General features: G+C 40.1%; 2 protein-coding genes across 2 annotated transcripts in view; one reads left to right on the top strand and one right to left on the bottom strand.

Annotated features, from left to right (window-relative positions):
- The window catches only part of LOC126297625 (exostosin-2), a 52,443-nt gene extending 45,096 nt beyond the window's left edge, over positions 1-7,347 (top strand). The window contains exon 7 of the mRNA XM_049988641.1: positions 6,849-7,347. Coding sequence (XP_049844598.1) covers positions 6,849-7,070 — 222 coding nt within the window. The 3' untranslated portion in view covers positions 7,071-7,347. The remainder of the gene's footprint in view (positions 1-6,848) is intronic.
- A 2,139-nt stretch (positions 7,348-9,486) lies between these two features.
- LOC126297472 (involucrin-like) lies at positions 9,487-10,092 on the bottom strand. The gene has a single exon (XM_049988347.1). The coding sequence runs from the start codon at positions 10,090-10,092 to the stop codon at positions 9,487-9,489; it is 606 nt and encodes a 201-aa protein (XP_049844304.1).
- Positions 10,093-19,901: the final 9,809 nt, after the last annotated feature.

Raw genomic sequence — 19,901 nt, 5'->3', positions numbered from 1 at the left:
TTATTTACATTCAGGGTCAACTGCCAGAGCCTGCACCATTCATCAATTCTCTGCAGGTCGTTCTGCAAACTGTGTCATCAGTGAATAGCCTTAAAGAGCATCCAACGCAAATCGAAAATCTGCTCTGATTCTCCATAAGCTCGTATTTTTTTCATTAAACAGCAATGTAGGACAGTGTCAAATGCCTTACTGAAATCAAGGAGCATGGCATCAACCTGAGTGACATTGTCCACTGCGCTGTGGATCTCATCGAGGAACAGAGCGAGCCGAGTTTCGCAGGATCTCTGTTTGTGAAATCCATGGTGATTTTCCTAGAGGAGATGTTCATTTTCCAAGCACATCATAATTCTTGAGTATAAAACATGTTGCATAATTCTACAACAGATTGACATCAATGATATGGGTCTGTAATTGTTTGGATCTGTCCGACAGCCTTACTTAAAAATGGGAATGAACTGTGCTTTTTTCCAATCATTAGGTACCTTTCATTGCTCAAGCGATCTACAATAAATTACTGCTAGAAGGGGAGCAAGTTTGCCTCATAATCCTTATAGAATTTTATAGGTATATCATATGATCTGATGCTTTTCCTCTACTAAGCGATTGTAGCTGCTTTTCAGCTCCACGATCAGTTATCTCAGTATCTGCCATTTCAATGTTCGTATGAAGATTGAAAGGAGGGACTGTGTTATGATCTTCCACAGTGAAACAACTTCAGAAGACCGAATTCAGTATTTCAGCCTTCTTTCCGTTAGCTTCCATTTCGTTGTTGGTGTGGTCGCTGAGAGATTGAATAGATGATTTTCACCCACTTACTGGTTTTACATTCAACCAAAATCTCTTAGGGCTTTTACTCAATTCGGTTGACAACATCTTGCTTTCAAAATCATTGAACACTTCTCTCATTCCTCTCCTTACGTTCATCTTCACTTTGTTCAGCTTTTGTTTGTCAGCTAGGTTTTTACTTCTCTTGAATCTGAGATAAAGTGCTCTTTGTTTATGTGGCGCTTTTCTAACATGGCTATTAAACCATGGTGGATCTTTCCCATACCTTAACACCTTACTTGGAACTACTTATCGAGGGCATATTGAATGATGACTTTGAATTTTTTCCATTTGCTCTCCACATCTTCATCCTCATCACTGAATATTTTATGCTGAGTGCTGAGATATTCTGAAATTTATATCCTGTCACCCTTGCTGAGCAAATATATCTTCCTACCTTTCTTAACTTTACTTTTAGCACCCATTGTTATAGATGCTGTCACAGTCTTATGATCACTGATACCTTACTCTGCAGTACCTGATTTGATAAGTTCAGGTCTGTTTGTTGCCAGGAGGTCTTAGGCATTACCCTCATGAGTTGGTTCTGTAACTATCTGCTCAAAGTCATTTTTGGACAAGACATCTAGAACAATGCCACATGAATCCCTGTCTCTGGTACCAATTTTGGTGGCATAACACTCATAATCTATACCTAGCAAGTTGAAGTCACCTCCTATTACAACAGCATGATCAGGAAAATTACTAATGCTATTCTGCAAGTTCTCTCTGAAGCGCTCTACAGCTACAGGTCCTGACCCAGGTGGTGTATAAAAGCATCTGATCACCAATTTTGACCGTTCTTTGATGCTCAGTTTCATCCAAATTAATTCACATTCAGAATCTGTGATAACCTTGCTAGATTTTATTGAGTTTTTACTGCAATAAACACGCTGCCACCTTTGGTGACTAACCTATCCTTACGACAAACATTCCAATCATAACTTAGGATTTGGTTGTCATTGACGTCTGGCTTCAACCAGCTTTCTTTTCCCAATACTATCTGTGCATTATAACCTCCAGTAAGTGATACTAATTCTGGGACCTTTCCTTGGATGCTCCTGCAGTTAACTAAATTCATATTAATCTTTTCTATCTTTGATTTGCGAGTAACCAAGACTCTCTGAGGTCACTGTGGCTGATTTAACAGGCAAATTGTCTTTGATCCCAAGGAAGGGATTCTATAACCTAAAAAGCCCCAAGCACACTCCACTACCATAGTAGGTGCTTCATGTGAGTAGTGCACACCTGACTTATTACGGGGAACCCTGAAATTTGGCACCCAATAGCAGAGGTCAAGAAATTCGCATCCGATACCACCGCTGAGTTATCTGAGCCTCTGGTTTAGACTTTCCACTCTGCTCCAAACCAAAGGACTGTGGTATGATGCTACAAATTGATAGCTTAGCATACACCTCGCATGTGTTGCTAGTTGCATTCACCAAATGAACCAGCTGCAGAAAGGAGCCGAGGGTGGCCTCAGAACACAAGCAGCAGATGTCATTCACGCAGACATGTTCCACTACATGCAGCCGAGTGCACCCATTGTGCTCGATTGCTGCTGGCAGGGCCTCCTCCACATGACAAATGAGACCGCCTTGTCTGTTATCTCCCTGAGGGGCTGCATCACCCACCTAACATTGGAGCACCCAATGACAAGCATACCCACCCTATATACTTGTCCGGACTGGGCAGGAAAATCGACTGCTGACCTAACAGGAGAGGCATCCCATGCTGGCTTGGAGTTATCATCAGCACTGGGTAACACCTCGTATCTGTTGCTAAGACATAGGGAGCCAGCTGAACGGCCTGCTCCCTCTTTCACCTTCCATCTAGTGACACGCGAACCCACCACTGTCTGTCATCCACTCTGGTGCGAAGACGGACCAGTCAGATGTTGGGTATCGGAAGCCGCTGCAACATCCAAGTCACCAGGGGATTCCAGTGGCACCTAAGGTGTTGCAGGTCTTGTCACTGGCACCCCGATGTCACTGCAACTTTGAGCATTTGCTAGAAGCTTGTCAATGATAGCCAACACAGCTTCCAGCTGTTTACGGACATCAGTCAACTCTCGTTGTGTCTGCTCACAACAAGCACAGTCCCTAGCCATAATCGTACTGCGTATAAAATAGATATAATGTCTCAAATTGCACTACTGAGTTTGAAATGTATACAAAATATACCAAAGGAGAGTAAAGGAACAGTAAAAATGGCTGTGCAGATTTGTCACTGTACTCAGAGACTCCAAGCTATTAAACGGAAATAAATTGCTCTACTGGAGTTGATGTATTTACAGATACCTGTTATTAGAAACCCTGTTTATCAAGAAGTTACTGTACTAGATAAATAGTCAAACCAGAATGCACTGATCTGTACTGTATGCTGTCTATTAGCACAAAATTAAAACCTAGTTGCATGAAGGAGTTTCTGGCAATGGGAAAATTTACACTAGGGAGCTGCCCTTCACAAGGATATTCACAAGACTTACACAAAAACAAAAGCTTTGATTAATTTTCTAACCACAAGTCTACACAGTAAAATACACACATATAGTTCACTTCTTTCCAGAAGAAAGTGAAAAAAACAAAGACTAAATTAAATTAATATTTATCAGACAACTGCTGCTGCTGCTGCTACACTGAGTATGGAGCCTGTAGTCAATGGTCACTTACTCAACTGAGTCACAGGACGGGTGACGTAGCAGTCTGGCGGTGGGAAAATGTACACCAGGAAGGTGCCCTACACAAGGATATTCACAAGACTTACGCAAAAACAAAAACTATGATTAGTTTTCTAACCACTAGTCTACAAAGTAAAATATGCACATATAGTTCACTTTTTTGCAGAAGAAACTGATAAAAACAAAGATTAAATTAATTTACTGTTTATCAGACAACTGCTGCTGCTGGTGGCACTGCAGCGCATCCTCTCGTCTCGGTGGCCTCCACTACATTGAAATCATTTGAAAGACTGAAATTCAGATGGGAGCAGCATGTAGGCAAATGGATGATACATGATGGAAGTTCTTTGTTGTATTTTGAGAGAGAAATAAAGACTGAAATGACATCCTAATGAATGGAGATATATATGCAGTAATAACATGTGAATACTTATTGCTAAAGACTGTAAAACTATGCTTAAGTCTAGAGGTGGTATTATCTAGGAGTGGATTTCAAGCTGCTGTTGATAAATACTAATAAGCAATATGAGATGGGATGAACATTTTAGGTCAGTGATACGAAAGGTAAATGGAAGACTTAAGTTTGTTAGGGCGGCTCTGGAAAATTGCAGCGTATCACTAGAGGATGCCACAATCACCAATTTTGGAGTACTATTTCAGTCTTTGGAGTCATTATTAAATAACAGGAGATGTCAAAGGAAATCAGACAAACACTGGTTGTTACTAACTTATAAGATGATCATTTGTGTGCTCTAATCGACCCACAGGATCACGTTGGAGTACATGCCCTTTCAGAACTGTAACATTTCGTGCCACACTCTCATGATGTGTGAATTGTGACACTCTGCTAAATTTCAGGCAATAAACTTCAGAGACCTAAGGCTTTGTAGTTTTGTATAATGTAAAGCACTGTAAAAACTCTTGCTAGCATTTTCTACATCTCACAAATTCATCACACAGACCCTTGTCTTTCCCACAAATACTGTCCATAACAACTCACATATAACTGTGGCAAAGTAGAATACAGATTTTCCATAACTAATAAGAAATGATTCGTGTCATTTTCAAACAGAATTCCTTTTAGGAACAAATCCATGCATCAGAATGAAGGAATGGCCACCAAAGCCAAAAAGTACATTGACTGAACTGCCTTACTCAACTGAGCTCTCTCTCTCTCTCTCTCTCTCTCTCTCTCTCTCTCTCTCTCTCTCTCTCTCTCTCTCTCTGTGTGTGTGTGTGTGTGTGTGTGTGTGTGTGTGTGTGTGTGTGTGTGTGTGTGTGGCGCGCGCGCAAGACTAAAGAAAGAAATAAAACTTAGCCATAACTGTCTTGTCTTGATGTCCATTACTAACAACACAACACTGACATGTTAAAATTTCAGAAACAATGTGCTGCTTTAGTTTTGATTAAGGATTATACAATGAAAGTCATTGATGATGGACATGTTAAGCAGCAGTACAGCTTTGCACATGAAGTTGTAGTACTTAGTAGTTGTTGTTAGTGGTCGTAGAACTGAATCTAATGAGCAAAAACTTTCAGCATCAAAATATTTCTTATTTGATTTTAGAAACTTGAAGAGATGGCACTAGAATAATAAGACACGTAACAGGTTGTTCACCTGCAATGTTTAAGAAGAAATGCAGTTGTTACATCCAAATATATGTTTCTTAACATTAACTCACTTGTTAACAGTTCATCCTAATGTATTTCTGTGAGAGGAAAGTAACATGTTTAAAGCCAATAATTTTCAAATCAATATGCTGCATTTTAAAGCTCTTGGAGTGATAATTTATGACCATGGTGATGTTTAAAGTGTGTTTCATTCTGGTTTCAAATCTAATTTTGATTTTTCTGTATCCTGTAATTTTTTGTACAAATCATGTCTGAAGTTCTAGCTGGAATCTCATTTTTTCTTATGGAATTTTTTTAAAATTACATGATAAATAAATTGTATTGTGTACCTTATGTAGAATCATTGTACACTACATTAGAGTACACAGTGGTACATGTTCACTTAAAATGCTAATAATTATTATGAAAACACAACATATGTATGAGAATTTAATTGCCCTTCACTGATTTCAGTGCAAAAAGTTCTTTCTGACATGGAGGAAATTTCTGTTTCTTGATTGTCTTCCTGCACCAATGTCATATCTCTTTAGCATAAAACAATAGTTAACCATCATGTTTGCATTCCATCTTCCCTGGTATCACTTCTCCATCACCTTGATGTCCAAGTGGAACCATTCTCCTTGTTTTTGACCAACATCGCCAAGGTTCGCAGGGAAAAAATCAATATTGGGCTACAGAAAATGCATCTTAATTTCATCAAACTCTGCAACATTATGTTAACCGTGGTACTACAATTTGGATGTTTGTTGTTGCTCAGAAAGTTGGCCTCTACTTCTGTAAATGAAACCCTAGCCCTTTGTCCATTGGATCTGTTGTATTTTCAAACAAATTGTCTTTCATTAAATTTCTGATCTGTGACCCCACAAAGATCCCTTCTTTAAGTTTCTCATAAGACACAGTTGGAAATCATGTTACCAAGTCAACACCTTTTGTGAACTGTTTCATTAGTTTTTTTTTTTTTTTAATAGTGTTAACCATAAAAAAATAAAAAATAAATTCACATGATTTTGCGGATCCCTCCAAACAATGGGAATTGCAAAAGCTATTGATTTCTGCACAGTCTGTATCCCTCAACATATGTCTGCATACCTTGTGTGGTGCCCAACTTTTGTCTTGATCACCAAGCCTTATACCAAGTAGTAATAGACATTTACCACAAAACTGTTAATGTCCTATCTTTGCTTAGCAATTACATGGCTACTACAAATATGAGATAATACTTTTGGGTTATTCAAACATTTGAGGGAACTCATTTTTAAGAAACAGTAAAACTACATACAGCAGCACAAATATAACCTCACAACACTATAGCTTGTTGTTGACATGCTAATGGTTCCCACCTAACAGCCAGATGGGTTTGAGAAGTGAGGTCAACTACTCCATCTTACTAAAATAAATTTTGTGTACTTGCAATCAAATTTTTGTCTGTGGAACTTAGGTTTAAACAAAAGTGTGTTTACTTGATTTGTGAAAAATGTGATGGAAAAAAACTAGTAGCAGATTTGAAATGAGTACAAAAAAAGTATTTCAGGAACAGTGAAAATTACACAAACATAAAAAAAAACATGTTGCATAGTGTAATTGTAGCTTTTTGTTTTGGTTAAGTGTTGATACTGCGACTGGTGTAGTCAAGCTCATGATGTAATACTTCTTAAAACTCTCATTTGTTTATAATTTCAAAGTACATTATAATTGGGAGCCTTTGTTCTTTCAGGTTACACCAAGAAAGAAGTTTAAATGTCCAGAATGCACAAATACAGAAATGCTGTCAGCTGATCTCAATCATATGATGGAAAGATCACAGTGCATTGATAGATTTGCTGCAGTGTATGGAACAATGCCTCTTCAGACAGTTGAATTTAGAGCTGATCCTGTTTTATACAAGGACAATTTCCCTGAGAAACTAAAAAGATTCAATGACATTGGTAGTTTATAAGTGATTTTGTACATGTAGCCACACCATTAATTTGGAGGACTAGTGTAGTGCCTGTAGAACCAGTGATGAGATAATGTAAAATTCGCAGACACTAATAATGTACTGTTGTGTTTGGAAGGAACGTGGTACATTTCAGAAATATTTTTGTATAAAGAAAAAGGTCAAAAGTGTGCGAGCGAGTGAGCAACATTTTATACTCTTTTGTTTAAATTTTATTCACGTGTTGTGCCATAGAATTTTATTTAATAAAAGTTTCATTATAACAGTTTTATTATTATTGATAATTTCTCTATTGTTTTTGTGATTTTTACGTGTTTTCCTGTCCTACATTTTTTGTGCTTTAGATAAAAAGAAACAGGGAAAGCAGTATGATGTATTGGTTAGTCCAATAAATTACCATCCAGACGAAAACTGTACATTTGGATTCTGTCTGTTGTAACAACAGTAATAGATTGTAAGTACAATGTGTGTCTGAAAATGCGGTGAATCATATCAAAACAAAAACAGAAGATACAAACTAAATCTTTATTCAGTTTCAGACTTATCCTTATTGATTGCACACCTTTGACACTGTGTCTACACTAACAGAAAACTGCAGGTGCAAATTCTTTTGGAATCAATACAAAAGTTGTGGTCTAACATCTTCATGTGCACATAAAAATAAGAAACAAAATATCTGGATAATGTGGCAGTGATTGTTATATATGGTACTGTGGATGGGAAATTGATAGCATCAGGTTTCATCCCTGGAGATGGTTTGGCAAAAAAATATATCTTGATCACATGGATCAGCAGCAGTTGCTCTCTGCTTGTCTGTGATTTTGTTTTACATATATAAAGAACAGACATTCGCTTACCCAAATCCTTGTGAGTAATGACCTTGACACTGCCATTAATTATTCTCAATCCTTCCTATATCAATATTGGAGACAATTGCTGGCTTTGCACCTACATGTGTCACACTTACATAATGTTGTTTCAGTTTGTTTTTTGTCAGTCGATTTGAATGCGACATGCATAAAAGTTCTTCCTTTCCATGTTTAAGATAAATAAACTGCTGATAAACATTTTACTTGCAGCTTCTGTTCCATACACTTGTGGCAACAAGTGCCAATTTTTGCAATTTGAAACAAAACTGTATTCACCATTGTTCCACTTAATTACTTAACAAGTTTTCACACTCACTTATTGTTACTGGCTGGAGCAGAAAACACCACTTTGTTTATATTCGAGGCTACACAGAGACATGAAATCACTTGGAGCCAGGTCTGGACTGCATGGCGGGTGTTCCAGGAATTTAATCCCAACTCATATATTGTTTTGACCATCCAATTGGGAGAATGTGACTGAGTGTTATCTTGCTGCAGGATGACACCTTTTCAGTTTTCTGTGACTTTTGGGTTTGATTGCAGGTTTCAGTTTAGTTCACAACACATCACAGTAGTTCTCACTGTTCACAGTTTCACCTCTTGTGGTGAATGAACAGCAACAACACCTTCCATGTCCCAGAATAGTATTAGCATCATCTTACCAGCTGAACAGCAACAACACCTTCCATGTCCCAGAATAGTATTAGCATCATCTTACCAGCTGATGGTTGATGTTTAAATTTCTTAACTTCTGGTGATAATGGATGTTTCCAAGCCATGCTTGCACTTACTTTCCAGTTTGTGATGATGCACCTACATTTTGTTTACAGTAATGATTTGCTATAAAAATTCATCTGTCTCATGATGATGATGGGCCAAGTGTTTGCAAGAGATGTCATCCTTTCCACCTTATGCTGTGCTGACAGTTCTTTTCATACCCACCTTGTGCACAGTTTCTGAAAATTTAGACTGTTATGTAAGATGGAATATGCTGGACCATAACTGATATGTAAAGTATTGGTGATTTTGCCCAATGTGATTTATCTGTTTCCCATCGCCGTACCCTCAACAACTTCCAAATTGTCCTCAGTTGTTGACGATGACTGCCTGCCCAATATTTCCTCATCACAAAGAGAAGTTCTTTCCTGTTTGAAGTGCTCTATCCATGTGTAAGATCTTGCTTTGTGATAAACAGCTGTCACCATACTGTGCTTGCATTTGATAAAAAATTTCTGCAGGTGTAACATCTTCTGCAAACAAAAAGCAAGTCACTGCCCTCATTTCCTCCCTTGTGCGTATCAATAGTGGAGATGGCACGTTTCACGGACTGCTCCAATACTATGATTAATGTGGAATGAGGTTGACACATTGTATAGAACTGTTGCAGACGACAATACTTCAGCCCTGGATATTGGCAGTGTTACCGAGCCATATGGCGAGAAATTGCAAAAGCCCCTTTGTTTTTTATTTCCCCCATAGACAGCCTTTTCATTAGAGATGAAAGAAGATTAACAGTAATAGCAAAGAGCTAAAATAATTACTACTTGTCACAGCAAAAAGTTATATGTCATTGCTTGCTTGATACCCAAGTGTTGCTCGTGCAGTCTTGCCTCGTGCAGTCTTGCCTCGTGCAGTCTTGCCTCGTGCAGTCTTGCCTCGTGCAGTCTTGCCTCGTGCAGTCTTGCCTCGTGCAGTCTTGCCTCGTGCAGTCTTGCCTCGTGCAGTCTTGCCTCGTGCAGTCTTGCCTCGTGCAGTCTTGCCTCGTGCAGTCTTGCCTCGTGCAGTCTTGCCTCGTGCAGTCTTGCCTCGTGCAGTCTTGCCTCGTGCAGTCTTGCCTCGTGCAGTCTTGCCTCGTGCAGTCTTGCCTCGTGCAGTCTTGCCTCGTGCAGTCTTGCCTCGTGCAGTCTTGCCTCGTGCAGTCTTGCCTCGTGCAGTCTTGCCTCGTGCAGTCTTGCCTCGTGCAGTCTTGCCTCGTGCAGTCTTGCCTCGTGCAGTCTTGCCTCGTGCAGTCTTGCCTCGTGCAGTCTTGCCTCGTGCAGTCTTGCCTCGTGCAGTCTTGCCTCGTGCAGTCTTGCCTCGTGCAGTCTTGCCTCGTGCAGTCTTGCCTCGTGCAACATCAGACAGAGCTGTAGAATTTGTAGTTTTCCATCCATTCCAGTTTCTTTCACCCTTCACCTGACCTCTGCAGCATAATTATTGGCCAGTAAGAAGATCATAGTTAGTAAAATATACTAATGCCGGATTAACTGGAGCATTCGATACAGCATCACCAACTTAACTGAGGTGTTACCTTTCAGCCTGATCTAAACCTCGAGCTACATGACTGATCATTATGTTACCGCAACCTACATTGCAAAATCTAATGAACACACACAAGAAATATTGTTATTGTTTTGTTCTCTTTCTGTATGTGCATGTATGATGTCCATAATGCATAAAAGTGTGGAATTTGCACTGCTGATAGAAATGATACTGTGCCCACAGTGTTGATCACCCATGACTAGTCAGTTATGGCAGGTGGAAGCCTTCATTCGGTCTGTGTGGTATGCTTAAATTTGCATGGCTTGCAGAAGACAGGCATCTGGAGGTTTTAGTCCCAGACTGGCATAAATGTTCAACTGGTTTTTTTTTCTTCCCGGAAATAGCAGTTCCATAAATACACTTTATTTGTATTTTTTTATCATATTTCATTCTGTGTGGCTGGTTTTGTCATTGCAGTGCCTTCCTCAAGCACACCTGTGTAAAAGTAATACACAAAGAGTTGATCTCAGCATAAAGATACAAATCTGGGGGAATTACATTGTAACAAGAGCATTATACTGCTATTAATTTATGTAGTACACAATAGGACATTAATCACTAAAAGGTAACATAATATGCAAGCAAACAGAAGGAAGAGAACATATCAACTTTGTGTACGTGTAATTGATATCCAGGTGCACTTTCACTGACTCAAGTAAATGAGGCACAGCTGCTCTGCCTAAATAAAGTAAATGATCATTTCTAATGATAGTGCTTGTGATAGTAAATAACCAATATATAAGGTGCATCTGAAAAGTTTGGTGAATGGTCTCAGAAAATAAAGAAAGCAAGAGTTACAAAGAAAATGCCCTTCTGGCCTTCAAAGTGATCACCATTAGGTACAACACACCTCTGACATCAGTTGTAAAGCTGTTGGAAGGTATCAGTAAACACTTCTTGTGGAATTGCTTAATACACCGATGCAACACATTCTTGGATATCGACATCATTAAAGGAGATGAGACCTGGTGCTACCTATATGATACAGAGTCTGCACTAGAGTCAGTAGCATGGTATTTGTCATCTTCCCCGCTTCTCATAAAAAGTCATCTGACAAAATCCAAGATTAAGATAATGTTGATCATATTTTCCAACATGGGATATGATCCGGCATTAGTTTCTACCCAAGGGAGGGGGGGAAGACGTTGAACACCATGCCATCGAATATTGCTTGGTCTCTGGATAGTATTGGCAGCAACATGTCTTATCTCCTGTAATCATGTGAACATCCAACAAAACGTGATAACTGTGCTTTGAGTGATTCCACAAGAAACATTTGCTGGCAGTTTGTAACAGCTTTACAACTGATGTTGGAAATGTGTTGTAGCTAAGGGTTATTACTTTAAAGGCCAGTAAAGGGATTTGGTTTGTAACTCTTGTTTCCTTTATTTACTGAGACCATTCACCAAACTTTTCAAACACACCTTGTCTCTAGTGTGGATACTGAGTAACTGCAGTAAAAGATTTAAAATTGACAGAAAATTAGAGTTCTTGGAAAAAAAGAGTGAGGGACACCCTTTAGTTTGAAGGGTTGCAGACAGATATGTAACTTAAGGAGCAAATGGGATTCTAGCTTGATTATGTCAGAGCAGTTATATAGGTGCAAGGCAAATAAGACAGTTAGCAAATACTTTAGCAGAATAGGGTGAGTAATAGTAAAACACGTCAATGAAGCTATCTGGAAAAATTGCATGGAACAGAAAATCAGTTACAGGTATGGTGAAACCTACCAAACTATCAACATGTTACTTAACATTGATATTGAATAAAATTTAGACAAAGTTTGCATAGATAATGCCATATAAAGACAAAACAGCAAGCTGTCTCATGCTGAAACACTGTCACAGATGAAGCTAGTTTTAACATCCTACATGCTCAGATTCTCAAGCATAAAACATAAAATGATATGTAATAATATCATAACAGTATGGTACTGCAAACATATGAGAGCATTCGTGATAAAATTAAGTATGAGTAAAACAAAACATAGACAAGTCATAATAACACATACTAAGGGTCCTGATATGATGTAGGCATATGCCAAACATATGCCACACAAACTGTCTCTCTTTGCATGTGTGAAGCATTGGGACAACGTCTGGGTTAAGCCATAGTTCCATCAATATTGAGGCGTACATTCTGACAAGATACGCTCTATATTGTGAGAGACAATATTATGTGTTAAAACAGATATACACTCCTGGAAATTGAAATAAGAACACCGTGAATTCATTGTCCCAGGAAGGGGAAACTTTATTGACACATTCCTGGGGTCAGATACATCACATGATCACACTGACAGAACCACAGGCACATAGACACAGGCAACAGAGCATGCACAATGTCGGCACTAGTACGGTGTATATCCACCTTTCGCAGCAATGCAGGCTGCTATTCTCCCATGGAGACAATCGTAGGGATGCTGGATGTAGTCCTGTGGAACGGCTTGCCATGCCATTTCCACCTGGCACCTCAGTTGGACCAGCGTTTGTGCTGGACGTGCAGACTGCGTGAGACGACGCTTTATCCAGTCCCAAACATGCTCAATGGGGGACAGATCCGGAGATCTTGCTGGCCAGGGTAGCTGACTTACACCTTCTAGAGCACGTTGGGTGGCACGGGATACATGCGGACGTGCATTGTCCTGTTGGAACAGCAAGTTCCCTTGCCGGTCTAGGAATGGTAGAACGATGGGTTCCATGACGGTTTGGATGTACCGTGCACTATTCAGTGTCCCCTCAAGGATCACCAGAGGTGTACGGCCAGTGTAGGAGATTGCTCCCCACACCATGATGCCGGGTGTTGGCCCTGTGTGCCTCGGTCGTATGCAGTTGCACGGCGCCAAACACGCATACGACCATCATTGGCACCAAGGCAGAAGTGACTCTTATCGCTGAAGACGACACGTCTCCATTCGTCCCTCCATTCACGCCTGTCGCGACACCACTGGAGGCGGGCTGCACGATGTTGGGGCGTGAGCGGAAGACGGCCTAACGGTGTGCGGGACCGTAGACCAGCTTCATGGAGACGTTTGCGAATGGTCCTCGCCGATACCCCAGGAGCAACAGTGTCCCTAATTTGCTGGGAAGTGGCGGTGCGGTTCCCTACGGCACTGCGTAGGATCCTATGGTCTTGGCGTGCATCCGTGCGTCACTGCAGTCCGGTCCCAGGTCGACGGGCACGTGCACCTTCCGCCGACCACTGGCGACAACATCGATGTACTGTGGAGACCTCACGCCCCACGTGTTGAGCAATTCTGCGGTACGTCCACCCGGCCTCCCGCATGCCCACTATACGTCCTCGCGGTGCACAAATGCTGCGCAGCTAGCGCTATTCGACGGCCAACACCGCGGTTCCTGGTGTGTCCGCTGTGCTGTGCGTTTGATCATTGCTTGTAGAGCCCTCTCGCAGTGTCCGGAGCAAGTATGGTGGGTCTGACACACCGGTGTCGATGTGTTCTTTTTTCCATTTCCAGGAGTGTATAAGTGATGATAATCGAACTAAAACAATATGAATATTGTATTGTGTTGAACTGGAGACCTAGAAATGATGGAGAGGTTTCGTCTCTGCTGTAACCCTCAGTGGTACAGAACCCCACAACAGGTTACAGCAATCCACTCACCCCATCGCTGCCCCACACTGAACCAAGGGTTATTGTGCGGTTCAGCCTCCAGTGTCCCCCCCCCTCCCCCGTCGCCCCTCTCCCCCGCCTCCCCCGCCCACTGGGTATGTCTCGCACCAGATGAGTGTAACCCCAAATGTTTGTGTGGTAGAGTAATTATGGTGAATGCGTACATGGAGACAGTGTTTGCGCAGCAATCACTGACATAGTGTAACTGAGATGGAATGAGGGGAACCAGCCTGCATTTGCTGAGGCAGATGGAAAACCACCTTTAAAACAATCCACAGACTGGCCGGCACACCAGACCTCTACACTAATTTGCTGGGGGGATTTGTGCCGGGCACCAGCATGTCTTCCCGCCGGGAAAGCAACGCTTTTGACTGCATGGCTAACCGGGCAGGCAGTATAACTATTAGTAAATGATGAAATAGTTTATTTTAAAACATGGAGATAATGGTCCAGTAAAGTCACAGCAACTCATATTATCAGGATTGACAAGTGGAAATAATACATCAAAGTTTGTTAAACTAGTATAATTTTCTAGTTATAGGGCCGAAAAAAGAAATGTATTTACATTGGAGAGGTGGGGAGGGGGGGGGGGGGGTTGAGATGGATAATTACATAAAACAGGTGTTGATAGCTGTTCCAATATTGTAATCTGCAGTTGACTGGTAGAGATTGAAGGATTTTCACTATACCTATAAGGCAGAAACAGACTGAATTATTTAGTCTGGTCTCTAGAATTTTTGAAAGAAGTGACAACTTTGGGGCCAAAATTGTACTGATGGTAGAGGATATGAAATTGAATATTTCAAGTATTGGTCAGAATTAATATAGATGGTTTGAAGTATTGAGTGAGTAATGCATGTGAGGTGTGTATTTTTAAATTTCTTATGTTTTATAACAAAAAACTGCTTCTACGTTATGATGATTGAGTAAATTTAGATAAAACAGTGATCCATGTTGAATCCCTGTTGATGCTAACAACTGATAACAGTTTGTGACCAGTTAATGAAGTGTTACTCATTACAGAAAATTGCATACATGTGCATTTAATTATGGTGCAACAGGCTGTAATGCCCAGAAATCTGAGAGAAACATACAGAGAAAACTTCAGAATAGGTGTCATTGTAATTGAAACAAAATTACGGTCTCGAATAGATTTAATAGAAACTGGATAATTCAAATCACAGACATCTGGCTGACCTCAGCAAAGGATTATCCACACAGTTTGATTTGAGGAGCTGTTACTAGATTATACAGGAGAAGTTTGATTAATCAGAATACAATATAAAATGATCTAATGGAGTAGCAATTACATTGCTATGATAAAACATGTTTACAGACAGTGGGATCAAACGACACTGAATCCAGACTTCAATTCTATCAATGCAGTTTCCAGCATAATGCTGCACTGCTGAACTTCCTAACTGTAATGTTCACAGATGAGGCCTCCTGTGATAGCAATGTCTAGAGCGATGAAAATCTGTACGCCACAGTCATGGCAAATCAACTTGTTTCAGATGAATTAATAGGGTTTTATTTATTGACACCATATTTGAATGGTGCAGGTTGTGACCTTCTGTGTTGATGCCATCACTATAGAATGTTTCACTTTGTTGACGGAGCCATTAATCTCATCTCTGCTTGCAATATTCCATCACTATAAAAGCAAAGCCCTTGAAAGTTTTCCTTAAGTTTCGATAACAAATGAAAATTGAATGGGGCTGTATGGGGAAATGGGAGGTGATCAATGACAGTGAGCGCGAACAACTCAACGTTGCACATTACTGATGTTGATACAATCATCACTGTACACAACTTTCATTTTTCTATGGATTTCAATTAGAGGCATGTTTTTAGCTGTTAGAAACTCGATTATGGCATGCTGTTCCTCACGCACTGACATAATTACATTACTCACCACCATGTTACAGGGTGTTTCAAAAATGACCAGTATATTTGAAACGGCAATAAAAACTAAACGAGCAGCGATAGAAATACACCGTTTGTTGCAATATGCTTGGGACAACAGTACATTTTCAGGCGGACAAACTTTTGAAATTACAGTAGTTACAATTTTCAACAACAGATGGCACTGCAAGTGATGTGAAAGATATAGAAGATAACGCAGTCTGTGGGTGCGCCATTCTGTATGTCGTCTTTCTTCTGTAAGCGTGTGCTGTTCACAACGTGCAAGTGTGCTGTGGACAACATGGTTTATTCCTTAGAACAGAGGATTTTTCTGGTGTTGGAATTCCACCGCCTAGAACACAGTGTTGTTGCAACAAGACAAAGTTTTCAACGGAGGTTTAATGTAACCAAAGGACCGAAAAGCGATACAATAAAGGATCTGTTTGAAAAATTTCAATGGACTGGGAACGTGACGGATGAACGTGCTGGAAAGGTAGGGCGACCGCGTATGGCAACCACAGAGGGCAACGCGCAGCTAGTGCAGCAGGTGATCCAACAGCGGCCTCGGGTTTCCGTTCGCCGTGTTGCAGCTGCGGTCCAAATCATGCCAACGTCCACGTATCGTCTCATGCGCCAGAGTTTACACCTCTATCCATACAAAATTCAAACGCGGTAACCCCTCAGCGCCGCTACCATTGCTGCACGAGAGACATTTGCTAATGATATAGTGCACAGGACTGATGACGGCGATATGCATGTGGGCAGCATTTGGTTTGCTGACGAAGCTTATTTTTAGCTGGATGGCTGCATTAATAAACAGAACTGGCGCATATGGGGAACCGAAAAGCCCCATGTTGCAGTCCCATCGTCCCTGCATCCTCAAAAAGTACTGGTCTGGGCCACCATTTCTTCCAAAGGAATCATTGACCCATTTTTCAGATCCGAAACGATTACTGCATCACGCTATCTGGACATTCTTCGTGAATTTGTGGCGGTACAAACTGCCTTAGACGACACTGCGAACACCTCGTGGTTTATGCAAGATGGTGCCCGGCCACATCGCACGGCCGACGTCTTTAATTTCCTGGATGAATATTTCGATGATCGTGTGATTGCTTTGGGTTATCCGAAACATACAGGAGGCGGCGTGGATTGGCCTCCCTATTCGCCAGACATGAACCCCTGTGACTTCTTTCTGTGGGGACACTTGAAAGACCAGGTGTACCGCCAGAATCCAGAAACAATTGAACAGCTGAAGCAGTACATCTCATCTGCATGTGAAGCCATTCCACCAGACACGTTGTCAAAGGTTTTGGGTAATTTCATTTAGAGACTACGCCATATTATTGCTACGCATGGTGGATATGTGGAAAATATTGTACTATAGAGTTTCCCAGACAGCAGTGCCATCTGTTGTTGACAATTGTAACTACTGTAATTTCGAAAGTTTGTCTGCCTGAAAATGTACTGTTGTCCCAAGCATATTGCAACAAACGGTGTATTTCTATCGCTGCTCGTTTAGTTTGTATTGCTGTTTCAAATATACCGTTCATTTTTGAAACACCCTGTACATGCTGCAATTGGGAGCCCTCTAGTGGCAGAGGGTTGCAACTTATGTCAGCAAAACGGGAAAGTTGACCAAGTAAGATGCATGACATGTAATATCTCAATTGATATTGAGAACAGAATAAACATTTTGGAGGCATTACTTTTCAGCATGTCCCGATAACATTTTTAGGTATGAAAGAATAGGATAGTCTGGTATGAAAACAGATATTTGAAATCTTCTGGAATGGAAGTTTGAAACATACCTACCATGTCAAATATGTTCTTGTTAGACATAATGCATCAGTGATAGGAGGACAATTACTGAGAAACAGTATGTCATCAGTATAGTTCATTTTCCATTTTGTGCAAAGAACAGGAAAAACTATGAAGGGAAAGTTCAGAAAGTGAGTGAAAAAGCAAAAGGAGAGGCTGACAGTATCAAGTTTTGTCTATGCTATTGGTGTTCTGATTGAAATATTATTATTAAGGCACATAACAAATAATTTTATACAAGGATGAAGAAGAAAGTAAAGCATAATTAGACTAACAAGAATATGTGGATCTGCTACACTCCATATATGAATTGGCTGATATTCAGAATGCAACAGTTGCTGTACCTAGGAAGTATCTACACCTAAATCTCTACTGTGCAAACCACAGTCCATATGAAGGGCATGGCAGAGGTTATGTCCCATTGTACCAGTTATTAGTCTTTCTTCCCATTTCATTTATGTATGGTGCACGGAAAGTGCCTTCGTGTGTGCTGCAATTAATCTAATCTTGTCCTCGTGATTCCCAAGGGACTGATATGTAGGCTGTTGTAGCATATTCCTAGAGTCGTCATTTAAAGCTATTTCTTGAAATTTTGTAAGTAGGCTTTCTTGGGATATTTTATGTCTATCTTCAAGAGTCTGCCAGTGTAGTTTCTTCAGCATCTCTGTAACACTCTCCCAGAAGCCAAACAAACCTGTGACCATTCATGCCACCCACCTCTGTATATGTTCAATATCCCCTATTCCTGCTATTTGTTATAAGTCCCATACACTCGAGCAGTATTCTAGGATGGCTTGCACAAGTGATTTGTAAGCAATCTTCATTTTATACTAATTGCATTCTCCAGTATTCTACCAATAAACTGAAGACTACCACTTGCTTTGCCCATGATGATGATGTTTGTTTTGTGGGGTGCTCAGCTGTGTGGTTGTCAGCGCCCACTGCTTTACCCACGACTGAGTCTCTGTGATCACTCCATTTCATATCTTTATGTGGTGTTACATCCTGTAATTTGCATGAGTTTACAGATTCCATCTGTGACTCACTGATATTATAGTAATAGGACACTATGCTTTTTGTTCTGTTAAGTGTGCAATTTTATATTTCTGAAAATTTAAAGCAAGCTGCTAAACTCTGCATTGCTTTGGAATTTTATAATGATCTGTCTGAATATTTATGCAGCTTGTTTCAGACAGTACTTCATTATAAATAACTGCACCATATGTGAAAAGTCTGAGATTAAAACAACATAAGACAGACAAAGCAGGAAATACAGTTTGCAATAGCTGACCCACTTTGTTAATAACATCATTGACTTGTTTCACATCTTGGAATTGTCTCTTCTTGATGGGAACTTGTTGAATGTACAAGTGAATTTATGGATGAATTGAGAGAGCACTAAAAGATAATACAAAAAGTATTCTTGAAAATAATGGGTAAACATTTGTTGTATTTTGGATGATGGCTGTACTGAGTTTACCTATATAGAGGTGAGGAAACTGCCACATGACTGCAAAAAATAACGCATTACATCTGACTGTTGAGAGAATGATCTTGTAAAAAAATAGTAGCACAAGTATGTGTTATTCATATGCTGTCATATACATCTAGTTCTCACAAGAGATATTATGTTATGGATGTACTGTTTTAAATTTGTTGCAATTTGAAAAAAAACTGTTCATTGACTTACGACAATACTCACTTTCAGAAATCAACTGTCACATTAGAACCATGTAATACTTTATATCTGAAGAAGTGATACTGGTATGTTAACTTGTACAATAAATGACAGAGACTGACAAGCTGCATTATCTTGTGCATTGTGCAGTTTATGACTGCATTGATGCATATGAATGTGGAAATGAGAGTGATGGTGAAACACAGCATGTAGTGTAATTTGACTGAAAATACCAAATTCATCGCACCTTCAAAATAATTCTCCATTGAAAATTATTGAATGTTGACTGCATAATATTCCTTGAGAACTATTGTGAACTGTCATATTTAAACAAAAATGTCTGCATGTACATTGATAATTAAACATGTGTCCCCAGACACTGCCAAAACTTCCTACCCTCAAGCTGTGGAAAATGCAGTATGTATATTTTTTGGCAACTACAAGTGAGCAGCATTTTTGGTAGTGATGGTGTTGTTATAGGTCTACTGTGAGAACACTTTCATAACAACATATTATGTAATGAAGCAGTGAAAGAAAGTGGGGTGATGATTTTGTCTATTTGCTTTTGGCTCACAGAATTACATTTTCTGAGCAGAAAACCTAAGACAATGGCAAAAGAAACCTCC

The sequence above is a fragment of the Schistocerca gregaria genome, chromosome X, assembly GCF_023897955.1.
Source record: "Schistocerca gregaria isolate iqSchGreg1 chromosome X, iqSchGreg1.2, whole genome shotgun sequence".
NCBI lineage: Eukaryota > Metazoa > Arthropoda > Insecta > Orthoptera > Acrididae > Schistocerca > Schistocerca gregaria.
This window is presented reverse-complemented; position numbering and strand designations above follow the sequence as displayed.